This window comes from Coffea arabica, chromosome 5e (assembly GCF_036785885.1).
Source record: "Coffea arabica cultivar ET-39 chromosome 5e, Coffea Arabica ET-39 HiFi, whole genome shotgun sequence".
NCBI lineage: Eukaryota > Viridiplantae > Streptophyta > Magnoliopsida > Gentianales > Rubiaceae > Coffea > Coffea arabica.
Window position 1 is genome coordinate 203,406 of NC_092318.1, and position 16,543 is coordinate 219,948.

Sequence of the window (16,543 nt, forward strand, 5' to 3'; positions counted from 1 at the left end):
ATTTAAATCATATATGAAATGGTCTATGCGCATAAACAGTATACTTTGTTATAGCATACAGTTTATGATAATTATTACTTCTAATAACAAAATTTAAAAAGGATAGAAATAAATAAAAATTAACATTAATATATTGATAATAATAGCAAAGAGAAGAAAGTAGTTGGTCACGAAAGAGAAAGAAGGAAAGCTACAAAATATATAAAGAAAAGGACAAGTAGAAAAAGAGCAAAAAGGGACAAAAAAAAAGTTATAAAATAATAATTAATATGGAAGAAGTACTTTTGTCCTAAGATATAAAATAGAGGGACAAAGTACCTAATTATTGAGTTGAGAGAGGGCAAAGTGCAACCCAAGGTAAAGCTTAGGGAGGTTTAATGCTTTTATTTTGAACCCAAAAAAAAAAAAAAACTTGCTTGTATTGTGAAATCGACCAAAAAAAAAAAGAAAGAGGAAAAGAAAAAGATACCAAAAAGGAAAGAGGAGAGGTCGCTGTCGATCGCCTGGGTCGCAAATCGTCAGCTTTGCAATCGCAATTTGCAAACTAGCAGTAGGATGGGCATTGGGCGGTTTGGTCGGTCAACAGGAGCCGCCACTACACTACCAAACTGCCTATACGGTCACAACACGAGATTCCTAAATCTTGTTCATTTACCAAATCAGCCCCTTTTTTTCTCTCTTTTCTCAAACTTTATCCATGTTTTAGCCTTCGTTACCCCTCATTGAGAAAGAAAGGAAAAGAGAGGAAGAAACAAAAGATCTACATACATACTGATAATATATGCATATTTCAACGTCAAGTAAGAGCTCTATTAGTCGCAGCAAATAATTATGAAAGACGATAGGAGCGGTAAAATTTTGATGCCCAGTTGCTGCAGGAAGTGCGGGTTTAGTAGCACTGTAGGAGGGTAATGAATGTCGTAAATGTGTAACCACTGAACTTAGCTCAGTGGCCGCCAGGAAGGGACTTAAATCCCTCCTTAGACTGTAGATGAGGGTTCATATCTCATCTCCAGTAAAAAAATTTTAAGGATAGTATTATAGTACTTTTTGATTTAGTTGGGTCTGTACACCCACTAGTCTCTAACATAAGTCTCCTTATATTCCCTTTCTTCCTAAATTAAGATAGAGTAGATTATACAATATATCGTTGCTGGTAAAAAAAAAAAAAAAAAAGAATGTCGTAAATGTGGGGCGGAATCTGTGGCAAAAGCCGGGGGGTTCAAAAAGAAGCCGCAGCGTTTGAACTTAAAACAAATCTTCAATTGGGTGTTTGGTAGTCGTGGGGCCCATGGTCTGCGCTGTCATATATGGAGGAATAGGAGACGAGAGGACGACTATTCCCCATCGGGAAATTGCTGAATTGGGTTCTAGCTAGTCGCCTCTCGCCTCTCGCCTCCCTCCCATAGTCTTCCCATTCCCCTTTTTTTTTTTTTCTCTTTTTTCATGTATAAATAAATATAGTACTACTACTTTACTAGCAAAGTTGTAGTATACAAATCCATTAGCATATGGTTTTCATTTTGCAGTCGTCAGTCCTCTCTGGTTTTGCTTTCCAAGAAGAAGAAGAAACAAAATAAACACTGGTGACACCATTCATTCATTCATTCATTCCTGATTGATTCCCACACAACTCACAACACCCAGCGACTCACTCCATCAATCAAATACTAGTAGCAATCATCAGATTCAGACCGACCGACGGACACAGCTGCATCATCATCGATTCCATCCCATCCAAAGACACCATCGAGGCAAAGCAGAGCAAATCCAGTGCTTCTCAATCTCAATCTCAATTTTAATCTCATCATCCTCTCCCTAAGGCTCAAGGCAAGCGACACTACTGCCATCCATATTCATTCTCGATCCTGTGTTCTCCTCTTCTGTTTGTTTCTCCCACTTGACTAGACTGTACTCCATACTCTTGCCTCTCAATTCCTGTCTGTGGTTCTTCTATTTGATTTGAATGCACACTGTTTGTCAGCGCTGCAGTATTCGTTTGTTTTCTTCTTTTTCCCATTTCATGGAGTTATAATTACATCGATCAGTATTGCTGCTTTATAGTTTAGTTTGATCGCAACTACAGTTTCTTGCTTAATGTCAAAGATCAGAATCATCTATTCAAATCCCACTGCCAAAACCCCAATCAACACAAAAATCTTTCTTCTTTTCATTCGAATATAATTATATTGAATCTTAAACGCCTTATTATTCGAATATATATATGGTATTGATCCGACTTCACAGTTGTTTGGGTTTCCAGATGATATAGATATAGATGGTTAGTAGAACTAGTACTACTGATTTTCTAAACCCGAAAAAATAAAAAATGTCATTTTGTATTACTCCAAATTTTTCCTTCTTTTTTTTTTTTTTGGTCTTGGCTGCCGCGTCTGTTCTAGCAGCAGCAGTAATAAGTTAACTTTGATCAAAAGGAGATGCTTTGATGATTGATTACCATCCACTTATTGTCAAAGTATGATTAAAGTTGTCTCCTCATATATATCTTCAGGGCTTGATTATCTGATTTATCTTTTTTTTTTTCCTTCACTTAATAGTGACTTTCTATGGAGCATGTTTCTAATTGTTCATTTGTTGTGAAATTTTTGTTTTGTTTGGTTTTGGGTAGAAAGAAATAGTGAGAAAAAGCATGAGAGTAGTGGTGTGGTAAGACTAAGAGTGTAGATTCTTGTTGTTATTATTCATTCATTAACAAATTAATATGAATTGTATGCGGTTTTGGTTGCTTATGTTGCGGACGACCGAGCTGGTGGTATGTTAAAATCAGCTTTTAATGTAAGGTGGTATTTGATGTTTTAGTTTCATTTCCTGATGCCTGGCCTGGATACATACATACTATATCTCCACTACTATATGTATATGAATATGAGTATGAATATGAATGATTGATGATGGTGTTTTTAAATTTCAACTTTGTGTGATTCTAGAGTTATCTCCTCCTTCTTCTTCATCATCATCATCATTATCATATTCGTCCGTTTGCGCGTCTCAGCAATAGACAGCAGGCATTACTTAGTGGAACGCACTCTCAATCTCAAGTAATTGGCTATTCTTTTGCATTTTACAGTCTAGCCCTCCACTTGTTGGGTTAAAAAGTTTATGACCCAAAAAGGAAAAGCTGATCAAAAAAAAAAGAAAGGAATGGGGACTAAGGAAGGAACTTGCATAACTTTGCTGCTTTTTTTCTTTTGTTTTTTCTCGGTGAGAGTGGGACCATCAATAAATTTCCCATCTGAAAAAAAAATACACTCCCTAAATTGTTTGCTTTCCACTGTCGCTCAGTTCTCAGCCCTTTAGAACCGTATACTTATAGCGAAGTAAGAAATTGAGTGACGCCGCCTTTTTAGGCTTTTTATTTCTGTGTAGTGGTTGTAATAAATCTGTTGTCGCATGGAGGAGGAAGTACTTAATTAAACTGTACTGCTCCTTTGCTTTCTCTCCTGTAGTTTTCATCCGTCCCTTTTTCCTTGAAAAGAATTGTTTCGATTTTAGTAGTTTTTTTTTTTTTAAATTTGGAATGAATGAGAAATTTTGAGTTTAACAAGGTCACGTTGATTCATCATCTTCATGTTAGCCAATTGCCAATTGCCAATTGCCAATTGCCAATTGCCAATTGCCAATTGCCAATTGCCAATTGCCAATTGCCAATTGCCAATTGCCAATTGCCAGCCAAATCGGGACAAAAGAGTAAAAGTGATACACTATAATTGTATTTTATTAAATAAATTATAGTTTAGTAGTCGTATTAGATTAAAGGGCCGGAGCCCACCACGAAGGTGCTTGCAGGCCATGTTTTGTGTTTGGGCCCAGTCACCTTTTTTTTTTCTTTTTCCGATTTCCTATTTTCTTTACGTAGTTCTCAGATCTGGTTGTATTTTTTTGTTGTTTTTTTCTTCGTAGTACTGCTATATTATTATGGTATTATAAGAAGCACCCAAAAAAAAAAAAAAAATCATTATGCCCTCTTCTTTTTTTTTTTGGTAATAAAATTTAAAAAAAAAAGGGCTATAGCATAGCATCTGAGGGTATTACAAGCATATATATACTACTATATATGTTTTTAAACGTGGTTTTGAAATGCTTTTTAAGTTGGCTAATTAGTTGCTGCTATAGCATAACATTTTTTTTGGGTCCAAGAATCCATGGCCCCACTTCTATTTCTTCTCTTGTTTTTTAGTTAGCTTTTTGAAAAAAAAAAAAATAAGTTGCCGTTTGCGTGGGAATTTTGCAGCATATGATATATATATAGTAAAGACAGGCTCGTGACAACGAACGAACCTGAAATTAAAGTCGAATATGTATATACATATATATGAACCTCAGAGAAGACCAAAATTGGCACCATCACCACACTTTCTGTAATTCGTTTGATCTGTGGTTCCAAGTGAACTGAGAGTTCATACCTCTCTTCACACACAAAGCCCCCCTGGGACTGGGAGCACTGACTGTTTTGTGTTTCTTGATCTAATAGCTCTTCTGATTGCAGCGCACGTCAACCGGCATATATTATACTCTGCTTTGCGAATTGCGATAATGGAAGCCGAGACCATAGCAAATCCAGAGCTACCAAACGTCAAAGTTCCTGCGGATGAAGGCAGCATTATTAAGGTAGGTACCTTATATCATATTTCTTGGACTCTTGTCCGTGTTGTTAGCCCCATGCCTTCCTTCGATTACTGTCTTAGTTTTCACTGATTGATTGTCAGTAATCAAGACTTGGATATGATTGATTGATGTTTCAAATGCTCCACATACTACAAGAAAGAAGTGGTTTTTTTTTTTAAAAAAAATCAATATTAGTTGGAAGAAGTGGCTAGTTTCATGCTGTTTTTTCTTTTAGTTTTAGGTACATGATAGTCGAAAGTATCGACAAGATGATCACATTAGTTCCAAGTTATCTGTAGTTCAACAAGTGTGTGAATTTTGCATGGCGCATTTTCAGTACTTCTTTTTTGGTCTTAGTTTTTGACTAGAAGCGCGATGTCATGCAATGAAGTTTATGATCTCTAACAACAACATATCGACGCGTCTTATTATAGGCACCGACCAAGCAGAAGGAAGGAAAGAAAGAAGAAGAAGAGACTGCCCTTGATGGAGAATTTATAAAGGTAGAGAGGGAATCATTTGATGCCAAGGATGGTTCTCGTGTCGTTGAAACTGAAGCTTCCGTGGACAGCAAGCCATCCGTTGCTGAGGAAAGCTTGAGCAATTCATCCGCTAGCAGGGAGTTCCTAGAAGCACAGGAAAAGGCGAGGGAAATTGAGCTCGAATTGGACAGAGTTGCAGGAGCACTGAAGGATTCTGAATCTCAGAATGCACAGTTGAAACACGAGCTTTCGCTTACTAAGGGCTTGCTGGAGGAAGCTGGGAAGAAGCACGAAGAGCTTGAACTGGGTCACCAGAAATTGCAGCGCCAGACCGTGGAGGCGGAAGAGAGACATACAGCACAGCTCAAGGCTTTGGAGGAGGCTGTACGATCTCAAGAACTAAAACACAAGGAGTTGACCGAAGTAAAGGAAGCATTCGGTAATCTTACCCTAGAGTTTGATAGCTCGAAAAAGAAGATGGAAGAGCTTCAGCAAGAGCTACAAACCTCTGCAGATGAAGCCCGTAAATTTGAGGAGTTGCATAGAGAAAGTGGTTCTTATGCTGAATCAGAGACAAAGAGGGCCTTAGAATTTGAGAGGCTGCTTGAGCTTGCAAAAGTCAGTGCAAAACACGCGGAAGACCAGATGACTTCTTTACAAGAAGAGCTTAAGGGCCTGTACGAGAGGATTGCTGAAAATGAGAAGGTCGAAGAGGCACTCAAGACTACCGCCAATGAGCTTTCTACGGTTCAAGGAGAGTTGGAGCTTTCCAAATCACAACTGCTAGACGTGGAGCAGAGGCTCGCTTCTAAAGACGCTCTTATACACGAGTTAACTCAAGAATTAGATGTCAGAAAGGCCTCCGAATCTCAGGTCAAGGAAGACGTATCAGCGCTAGATATTTCGCTCTCATCAATTAAAGAAGAACTTCGGTCAAAAGCGTCAGATTTGGAAGATGCCAAGTTCAAGTTGCGGGAGGAAGAGAGCGCAAAAGGACAGGTTGAAGTTAAATTGAAAGACCAGGAAGCCAAAGTATCAACCATGCAGGAAAAAGTGGCCAAGTTAACGGCAGGCAATGAAGAGCTTGAAGCTGCTGTTGCTGAGCTAACAAATAATGTATCCCAGATGAAGGAGCTGTGCAGTGATCTGGAGGCTAAGTTGCAGCGGTCTGATGAGAACTTCTGCAAGGCAGATTCTCTCCTGTCTCAAGCTTTGGCAAACAGTGCAGAACTAGAACAGAAGTTGAAAGCCCTGGAAGAGCTTCATCTTGAATCTGGATCTGCTGCAGACACAGCTACCCAAAAGAAACTTGAGCTTGAGGAAATCATACGAGCCTCTAACGTTGCGGCAGATGAAGCGAAATCTCAACTTAGAGAATTTGAGACACGTTGTATTGCAGCAGAACAAAGGAGCGTGGAACTAGAGCAACTATTGAATCTGGTTGAGCTGAAAAGCAATGATACTGAGAGAGAACTGAGAGAGTCTTCTCAGAAACTATCAGAACTGAACGCAACACTAGAAAAAGCCGTGGAAGAAAAGGAACTGCTGAACACCCAAATACAAGAATACCAGCATAAGGTGGCTGCTCTGGAGTCTGACTTGGGTCAGTCAACAGCACGACATTCAGAACTTGAGTTGGAGTTAACGAATGTCACTGGGAAATGTGCTGAACATGAGGGACAGGCTAATAAGATCCACCAGCGTAGCCTTGAGCTGGAAGACTTGATGCAGGTGTCACATTCCAAAGCAGAAGAAGCCAGCAAAAAAGTGAGTGAGTTGGAGCTCTTGCTTGAAACAGAGAAGTATAGAATTCAGGAGCTTGAAGAACAAATAATCACTTTAGAGAAGAAATACCAGGATGCAGAGGCAGAGTCTAAGAACCAATCAGAAAGGGTTTCTGAACTTGATGCAGAACTTGGGGCACACAAATCTAAAGCAGGAAGCCTGGAAGTTGCTGTAGAATTGGCTACTGAAAAAGAAAAGGAATTGAATCAATGCCTGAATGCTATGACGGAGGAGAAGAAAGTTTTAGAAGATGCATCCAAAAGTTTAAATGAAAAACTAGCTGAAGCAGAAGGGCTCCTTGAAGTCTTGCGGAATGAAACAAATGTCTCCCAGGAGAAATTGGAGAGCTTGGAGGATGATCTCAGGGCTGCTGGTATTAGAGAAACTGAATATACGGAGAAGCTGAAATCTGCTGAGGAGCAGGTAGGTCATCATGGACATTTATTGGAGCAAGCAACCGCCAGAAGCAGGGAGATCGAATCCTTGCATGAGACCCTATCAAGGGATTCTGAAACAAAGCTTCAAGAAGCAATAGCAAATTTCTCAAGCAAAGATTCGGAAACAAAGTCATTATACGAGAAACTGAAATTGCTTGAAGATCAAGTAAGGAGTTACGAAGACCAGTTGGCTGAATCCAGTGGGATATACGCAGCTACAAAAGAACAGCTGAACCAGGTTTTGATCAAGTTGACTTCTGCAGAAAATACCATTGAGGACCTTTTAAGAAGGATCTCTGAATCAGAAAATAAGTCTGCTCAGTTTTCTGCAGAGAATGAACTCTTATCTGAGACAAATGTACAGCTTAAGGCCAAGGTAAATGAAATTGAAGAACTTCTGAAGTTGTCTGCTGCTGAAAAGGAAACTACTGCCCTGCAACTTGCTGCGCACGTGAACTCTATCACTGAATTAACGGATCAGCATTCTCGAGCCTCTGAACTCCAGTTGGCTACTGAATCTAGAGTTTCAGAAGCAGAAAAACAATTGCAAGAAGCTATCCTGAAATTCACCCATAGAGATTCAGAGGCTAAAGACTTAATTGAGAAGTTGAATGCTTTAGAAGGCCAGCTGAAAGCATATGAAGAGCAGGCTCATGAAGCATCTACAGTTTCTGAAAGTCGAAAGGCAGAACTGGAGCAGACTCTACTAAAACTGAGGAATCTAGAAAGCATCATTGAAGAACAGCAAGGCAAGTCTGTTCAGTATCAACAAGAGACAGAGAAGGTACTTGCAGCAAATATAAAGCTCACTGAGGAACTGGCATCATATGAGTCGAAAGTTAATGGTACACTGACAAAACTGTCAGCTGCACTTGCTGAGAAGGAAGAAGCAGCTGAAGAGCTTCACTCTGCAAAGAAAACAATTGAAGGCTTGACACAACAGCTAACTTCTGAAGGGGAAAAGCTACAATCTCAGGTTACCTCTCTATGGCTATCATTTTCGTAGTCTATCTCCGTATTTGTGTGGTTTTCTTGGCATTGTCTGAAATCTGTTGTGGCGTTGTTGTTTTCATGCAACAGATGTCTTCTGCAATAGAAGAGAAAAACATACTCACTGAAACACATGAAATTTCCAAGAAGGAGCTGCAGGCTGTGGTAACACGTCTTGAGGAACAACTGAAGGAACAGGAATCAAGTGAAATTACTCTGAAAGCTGAGATAGAAACTCTCAAGGATGAGATCAGCCAGATGTCTGTTTTGCAAAATCGTCTAAAAGAGCTGGAAGAACAATTAGTGGACTATGAACAGGTAGCCATCAGTCATACGCGAACCTTCTTTTACTTGTTCTCTAGTATCACGAGTATTGAGTAGCGACTTACTAATGTTCTGACAAAAGAAGATTGTTTCATTTTGCGTATGTTGGATCCTGGGGAAAGTCTATAAACTACTTGTCCTGCGGAACTATAGAAATGGTTTCTAGGGATGGTCCTTGAGCTCCTGTTTTTATTGTTTCTCTTGTAAACAGAAAGAAAGTCTCTCCCAAAAAGAGTTGGAAACTGAAGCTCCTCCAAAACATGTGATTGAAGAGCTCGAAGCTAAGAGCAAACAAGTCCAGTTCCTGGAAACCCAAGTGAAAGATCTAGAGCAGAAATTGCAGCTGGTTGATGCAAAATCAAAAGAGAAGGTCGGAATTTTATTTTATTTTTGAATATTTTCTTGTCGGGTCTATATTTGTCCTACAACAATGCATCGACAAGGAGCAGATTTAAACCTTTTTTTTCCATCCAAAACATTTTGCTTTTCCCTGAACAGCTTAGAAACGCGACAATCAACTCCACGAGGTTTGTATTTAAATTATTAATAGTAACATCTGAGGGAGCTATTTAAGATGAACGTTTTCTTTGATTCAAATAATGTTTGCAGGAGGCTGGAGGCATTAGTGTGGAATCCAGGGATCTGGGAACCAGCATCTCAACCCCATCAAAACGGAAGAGTAAGAAGAAGTCGGAAGCCTCTTCCACTCAAACGACATTGTCCTCAGATACGAACGCTCAATCTGCAGAGGGATCTCCTTTAATGGCCTTCAAATTCATCTTGGGTGTGGCACTGGTTTCAGTGATTATTGGCATCGTTCTTGGGAAAAGATACTAAAAGCTGGTAGGGCTTCCTGGTTGTGGATTTGCTTCTGAAGATGAAGGAATTCAATTTTTTTTTCTTTTTTTTTTAAAAAAAAAAAAATCTTATTTATGGGTTTCTCATTTGTAATAGTGTAGTGAGAAAGAAAAGCCAAATTTTTGGCTGGCATGCTATTTATGTAGGAGGTTAGAGCTGGTTTGGTTTTGGTCCAGTGGGAATTGATTTTTTAGGATAAAGATCCCCTGGCTGTGATTTACCTGTATTGCGCTTTGCAGGAAAAGAGAGTTGGTTCCGTGGAATGAAGGTTGATGCGATTAGTTACCCCAAGAATAAGTAAAAAAAAGTAAAAAAAAAAGGGTTGTTGATAACTGGTAGATGTGAATTTGTAGTGTTCAGGATGTTAACAGTCAAAAAGATAGATGGAAGATATTCATAGGAGGAAGATGAGGAAGTGAAAGATGGCGGTCTGAGGCTCTGAGGTGTCAAGGAGTAAACGAAGTGGACTATTTGATTCAGCAGATTCTTTTCCAAAGCGAGTGGGTGCGGGGGACTGAAGTTCCGGATGTTGACGGATCGCTGGAAAGTAAGTGCTAAGTACAAAAAACCCACTTGCTGCTAGTCGCCACTTTTTTATTTTATTTTTGGACCGACCCAGGAACGCTCAAGCCGAGACTTGTTCTTGCTCATAGTCATTTTCTATTTAACTTGTGCGCGCAGAGAGGTGAAGAGTAAAAAAAATTTTAGGGATAATATCAGAAACCTCCCCTGTGGTTTTGCTTAGTACTCTTAAAGTTTTAAAAATCACTTACCTCCCTTCCTTTTATTTATTTCTGTAGCAAAATTTTGAAAAACTCTAAACTGCCCTTTTGTTTGCTAAATAAAAATACTCTAAAGTCACTTTGTTTATTCTAAGGAAATCATTAACTAGAAAACAATCTCTAGTACTACTACCACGTCGTAACGTTATAGTCCAGAAAAATTTAAATTTGAAAAAAAAAAGATATTTACAAAGAAATAAACTGGCAGTAATTAAACTCTATATGTTCAAAATTCATTTCTTATGAATCTTATTTTTTTTTATGGCATCTTCTCAACCCCATGCCCAAGTCTTTAATTATACTGATCATTATAAAATTAACTCAAAATAAACAAAGAAATTATACTCCACTCTATCACAATCATAAAAAGTAAAAAAATAAAATAAAATGCAATTTACTATAATTTACAAATACACAATCACATATTCATCCAAAAAAAAAAGGAGTAAGAGAAAATGTTGAAGAAAGGAGAAAGAGAAAAAAAGTGACATTTATTTCTTTTTTTTTTAATTTTTGAGATCTATTTATTTGATATGTGAATTATGTATCAAGTGAGAGTTAATATAATCTTTTTGCAATTATTAGGAGAGGTAAGTGATATTTTTAAAACCACAAGAATGCCAAGTGATATTAGGAGAAGCCTCAATGGAGGTTTCTGATTTCATCCCAAAATTTTAATTGAGCTTTTTTTTTCAAGATTTAATAACCACCTTTTTTTTTACATATTGCAGGTCTAACTGCTTTTTTTTAATCTTTCAAACCAAATTCAAAAAAAAAAAAAAGAGAGAGAGAATGCTAATGAGCTAGTCTGAAAATGCATACACGACAACCACAATTTTGTGTTTCAAACATACAATTAAATTGTTCACCACCACTATAGCGGCAAAGACCCACAATTGGTTTTCCACAACGAAAAAGAATCAGTTCAATGAATATATACAAAAACAAACGTAGGGTTGGTTTGCTTCGGAGCATGGAGGTTTGTATTGAATGGCAATCTCATTCTTTATTTGACAAATGAAATCAAATTTGTGGAGTCAAATTCGCGCAAAGGTGAGTAAGGGTTTGTCACAGAAATGGAGATATGAGAAGATAATTTTGTGCCAGGTTCATTTGATAAGAAAAGGTCACTTCATCACAAAAGATTTTGTGTTTGAATACTGCTGTCAAGAATTGTGTTGGTGGGTGATATATAAGAAACTCTGTAAGTGATTGATTGCGGAGACATATCGTTATACGCGACGATGATCTGAACCCACAAAAAAAGAAAGAGAGAGAGAAGATAATTCTGCACCTCATTCAAAGAGTTGAATGATGTCCTTTGCTAGTGCAAAGATAAACAAAAATCCCATTTGACAAATGAGTTTTTTGAATGTTTGTCTAAAATGTTACTGTAGCTTATTGTAAATATTGTAGAAAAAGTTTTTAAGATGGAAAGCCATTTTTTTTTCTTTCTTGTTAATGTAGCTTACTGTAAGTATTGTAGAAAAAATTTTTTAAAATGAAAAACTTTTTTTTCTTTCTTTTTCTTTTTCTTTTTTTCCTTTTCCTTTTCTTTCCTCTCTTCTCTTCTCCCTTCCCCCTCCTCCTCTCCCTCCTAGCCGGAACAAGTAGCGACAGAAACAACTTTTTTTTCCTTTTTTGCTTTTTTCCTTCACCCCCTCCCTCCCTCTTCTCCGACTAGGGGTGCAAACGAGCCGAGCTCGAGTCGAGCTTTGGCTAATCGAGTCGAGCTCGAGTTAATTTTGTGAAGCTGAAGCTCGAGTTTAAAAAATAAAAAAAATAATTATTATTATTTTATTTTTAAAAAATAAAAAATATTTTTTTAAAAAAAAATGAATAAAACAATAATTTTTTTAACAAATAATAAAATATTAGGGATATATATGTAATTTTACTATTAAAATAAAAAATAAAAAATAAATATATAATTGAGTTTGCGAGCGGCTCGCGAGCCAACGAGTTTAATATTTTTGAGCTCGAGATCGACTTAATTAGCTCGATCTCGATATTGACGAGCTCGAGTCGAGCTCGTATTCGAGCCGCTCGCGATCGACTCGCGAGCGAAACACCCCTATCCCCGACTAACCTCCCCCTCGCCCTCGCATGATCTAGTCGTGTGACCAGATCAAGTAAAAGGGGAGGAGGAGAGTGGCGGGGAGGGAGAGGGAAGGCGGAGAGGGAGAAGAGAAGGGAAAAAAAAAGGTGGTCGACGTCGGAAGAGGTTGCGGCGGAGGTTGTGGTGAGTTGAGGTAGAAGAAGCATTTTTTGTGTGTTTTGAAAGTGTAGTTTAAAAATTTTGAGCTAAAATTATTTAAAAAATTGGTAAGAGACAAATTTGACCAAAAATTCCTTTGCTAAATAGGTCCAAAGATTCATTCACAAAATTGAACACATTTTTTCCTTTGTAAGTCTTTCTTTCATTCTTTTTTTTTCACAAAACAATGTTCAAAAAATTATAAAAAGGAAAAAAAAATCATCCTTGAATGTTTAAACAAGGAAGCAAAATAGAAAAGAAGGAAGTACAACAAAATGAACAAAACATAGCCCATTTTGATTTTCCAGCGGTAGTGGGTTCTATACGTTCCCTGAAAAATAGTCTTCAATAATTAATTTCACGTCTGGTTCTTTCCTAAAATCGTAGGCAGCGGCAGCAGCAGCATGATTGAGATCGAGGAAAGAATGTCTTTTTCTGCCATATAGAGTCCCCTCGTGACCTCGTACAGTAATATCTTCTACTTATGGTATTTGGTACGTTCGCATCCAACCGAAACCAATGTTACGCACGCAATCCGAGGCTCCATCCAACCAATCATGTTCCATTATCATCTCATCTCATCTACCATCAATCATTGATCATTGATCATTGATCTGGTGGTGGAAAGTGGGAGGAAAAGGCGACACTCCTACTAACTAAGTGCTAACTGCTCTACTATTGAATCCTCAATCGGACGGCTGCCATGCGGAGGCCGTCAACAAAGACAAATCCTTCCATCCCAGCTTCAAGCACCCGTTCTCCTCCACCAGCGTGTATCCTTTCCATGGGAACATCCCCAGCAACAAGCTCGCCTGGGCCGCCGGGTTCCCCGCCAGCGACACCGGCCGGAACCCGATCCTTCTCAATTCCTCCCCCAACCTCTCCACCTTCACCTCCCCCGTCCTCTTCGGGCCCCCCACCGCCACGATGTTCCTGATCTCGCACCCCAACAGCTGCTGCTCCACCGTGTGCCTCTCCACGCTGTCCGTCCCCAATCCGTCCCCCAGCGCATCGAACAGCGCCGAGTAGTAATGCAGCGCCTCCACGAACCGCCCCAAGAAGCTTCCCCCGTGGCTCAGGTCCTGCTCCACGATGGTGATCAGCTTGGGCCTCAGCGTCCCGAAATCGCTCCCGGTGATGTCGTACAGGCAATGGTGCATCCAGTGGATGACGATGGTCTCCCCGGCCATCACCCGCAGTTGACCCAGGTCCTTGACGTTCCCGATTTTGCCCTCCACCGGGTTGAACTCGAAGGGGAGTCCCAGCGAGCCGGCGAACTCCGACAGCCGCCTCCCCGTGGACTCCAGCAGCTCCATCGAGGAGCCCAGGCCGGTGATCTTGAGGGACTTGATCTTGCGGGGGCGGGAGGCCAGGATGTGGAACAGGCCTGGCCACTGGAGGCCCTGCATGATGTCCAGGTCGATGACGTGGACGTGATCCTCGCCGTGGAGGGCCTGGAAGATGGCCTGGTTGGCGGTGAAGTGGGAGAACTTGATGAGGGGGCTGATGGAGTTGTAGGTCTGGAGCGCGTTGAAGAGCTTCTGGTTGTGGGATTTGGTGAGGGACTTGATGGTGAGCGGGGCGTAGGTCCCCAGGTAGGAGCTCACGATTCGGGCGGAGAGGGCGTCAGCGAAGTAAGCCGCCACGCGCTCGGCGGAGGAGCCGAAGGGGGACGAGAGCTCGGCAATTTCGGGGAGGAGGTTGCTGGCGTCGTCGAGACGGTCCATGGCCACGCACTCGGCGCATTGCAGGAGGAGGCCCAGGAGACGGAGGCCGGAGGACTCGGTGTCGCCAGCTGCTGCTCCGCCCAAGGAGGCGGCTGCGGCGGCGGCTTCGAGCTCTGCAACGTCATCGTCCTCGTTGTCTAAGTCGGTGGTCCTGTCAGCGGAGGTGGAGGGGTTGTCGGGGCCGAGGGAGGAGCGGCGGCGTTTGAGGAGGGAAGAGGAGGGGTCGTCGTGGTGGGCGGAGGAGGAGCGCTTGGACTGCATGGAGGAGGAGGAGGAGGAGGAGTTGGAGGACGGACGAGCGTTTCTGCTGGGGGGAAGGGGAATGTGAATGGGAACGGAATTAATGGGGTTGGAAGCAGAAGTAGCAGTGGAATTGGAGTGGAGCAAACTCTGGAGCATGATAGATGGATAGATTGAATTGGAAGCGGTAATTGAACTGGAGAGAGTAGTAGGGAGTGGTGAGATTATTGCCTGGTTTGTGTGGACAGGGAAAGAGGGAGAGACTGGGCTTGTGGGCTGTATCTTGGGGGGGATGGATTATATGGCTCGTGAGGAGGGAGGAAGGGAGAAGAGAGAATCAAAAGGCGAAGAACTTTATGAGGATACTTATCGAGGAGAAATTGACAAAACGTATATGCACATTTTGTCACAAGCAGCCTGTGGGGTGGTGCATATGCCTTAAACAAACAATTTTCTCTACTCATGAAAACCGGATTGGATCGGCCGGTTGGATCGATCAGATTGCAAATCGTTTATAATTTCGGTTTGATTCATACTTTGGATTGATGGGATTTAAAAACCCGATTGAATTCTTCGAATCGTGGGATTTGGATTTAACCGGTGGTTTTTTTTTTATTTTTGCCTATTAAATTGAAAATTTTTTTAAAAAAGAATAGATTTTCCTTAATCCTAAGACTAATTATTAAATGTCATATCCACTCACTTTCTTTTCATTTTTCGTCTCTTATTAAGTTTGCATCTCTATTTTCTAGTTTCCCGACTTCCTCCAAACTCCAAACTTCTTTTTTTTTTCTTAAGTTGCAATATTTAAATCCCAAAAACGTGAATTAAAATTTAAACTCGCACTGTCTAATTCCCGTAGACGTGAATTTTGTATCATTTCAGAATATTGTGGTATTTTTTGGGTTGGATTTAAGATTTTTTCGATAGATATAATTGAAATTGAGTTGAAGTTTATTTCTTTCAACTTATAATTTAAAAAATTTATTTGTGAAAATCCAAATTCTTTGAAAAATATTAAACTTTTCATCATATAAAATTTTAACTTAGTGCTTTGCATGTCTTATTTGGTGCACGTATATATATTTATATAAATTATTTTTAAAAAAATTTATCATACCAAAATTGAATCAATCCAATCAACTGATTCTCGACGCGAACACCTCACCGATTCAATTAACACGTTCCGAGTTTCAAAACATTATTACATTATTGTTCAGTACCATTATTATTATTTCTAGTTTACTACTACTGGACCCATATCCACCAAGCCAGACACGCACTCACTCCCTAGTATCACTACGTCTGTTGCTTACTTTGGGATCTTAAACCAAATGGAATGCAGTTAATTCTTTTTTTTTTTTTGTCAACAGGGGCAGAGAGAGAGAGACAGAGGGAGAGACTAGTCGACTACAGTACTGCTATACGATGATCATCTCATGGTACTGCTGCTACTACTACGTCCGAGGGAGAAACATTCAGCATCGCTTCCTTCAAATGATTGGTTGTTCCAAGAGACAAACTTTACACTCGTTTCAACTGAACTAGTCAAAGTTGAGAACATGTTATCAGATGATATCATATCATAACAGTAGTATATAATCCAACTTTTTTTCAAAAAAAAAAAGGTCGGAAAAGTAATAAACTACTGTAAAAGTAAATGGAACCATCAGAAGCGTACCAAGTGTAAATCCCAAAAAGTATGTAATTGTGGCTTGAGCAAAAAAGGTTGGTGCGATCAGCGACGGTGCGTTGAGGTTGAAATCGCTTTTTCCTTTTTTTTTTCTTTTTTTTTTTTGGAGGAATCGAGGATGACCATGGCCCCGCTTCCGGGGCCCGGGTGTTGGGGTAGGGGGGCAGGTTTTGTTTGCTTGTTTTTTCTTAGTTGAGTGTTCGCACAAGCAAAAACCATCAAATATTTCTTTTTTTTTTTCCTTTTTTAATACAATACAATATTCCTGCTCCTGCTAGTTAATAATAGGGTAAAAAATAAAAAAATTCTGTGGTAAAACTAGTATACAGAGAAGTTTTTCGT

The 16,543-nt window shown here is 39.9% G+C and overlaps 2 protein-coding genes across 3 annotated transcripts; one reads left to right on the plus strand and one right to left on the minus strand.

Moving 5' to 3' along the window:
- The first annotated feature begins 1,335 nt into the window (after positions 1-1,335).
- LOC113688113 (uncharacterized) lies at positions 1,336-9,765 on the plus strand. Of its 2 annotated transcripts, none has more exons than XM_027205785.2 (6): positions 1,336-1,830; positions 4,508-4,629; positions 5,061-8,306; positions 8,411-8,638; positions 8,856-9,014; positions 9,254-9,765. In XM_027205785.2, the coding sequence occupies exons 2-6, from the start codon at positions 4,555-4,557 to the stop codon at positions 9,479-9,481; spliced, it is 3,936 nt and encodes a 1,311-aa protein (XP_027061586.1). In that variant the 5' UTR covers positions 1,336-1,830; positions 4,508-4,554; the 3' UTR covers positions 9,482-9,765. The 2 variants fall into 2 exon arrangements, with proteins under 2 accessions (XP_027061586.1, XP_071904311.1); XM_072048210.1 differs by having other exon boundaries at positions 1,530-1,830; positions 4,493-4,629.
- A 2,856-nt stretch (positions 9,766-12,621) lies between these two features.
- LOC113688586 (scarecrow-like protein 23) lies at positions 12,622-14,901 on the minus strand. Its single transcript, XM_027206458.2, has one exon. The coding sequence runs from the start codon at positions 14,665-14,667 to the stop codon at positions 13,228-13,230; it is 1,440 nt and encodes a 479-aa protein (XP_027062259.1). The 5' UTR covers positions 14,668-14,901; the 3' UTR covers positions 12,622-13,227.
- Positions 14,902-16,543: the final 1,642 nt, after the last annotated feature.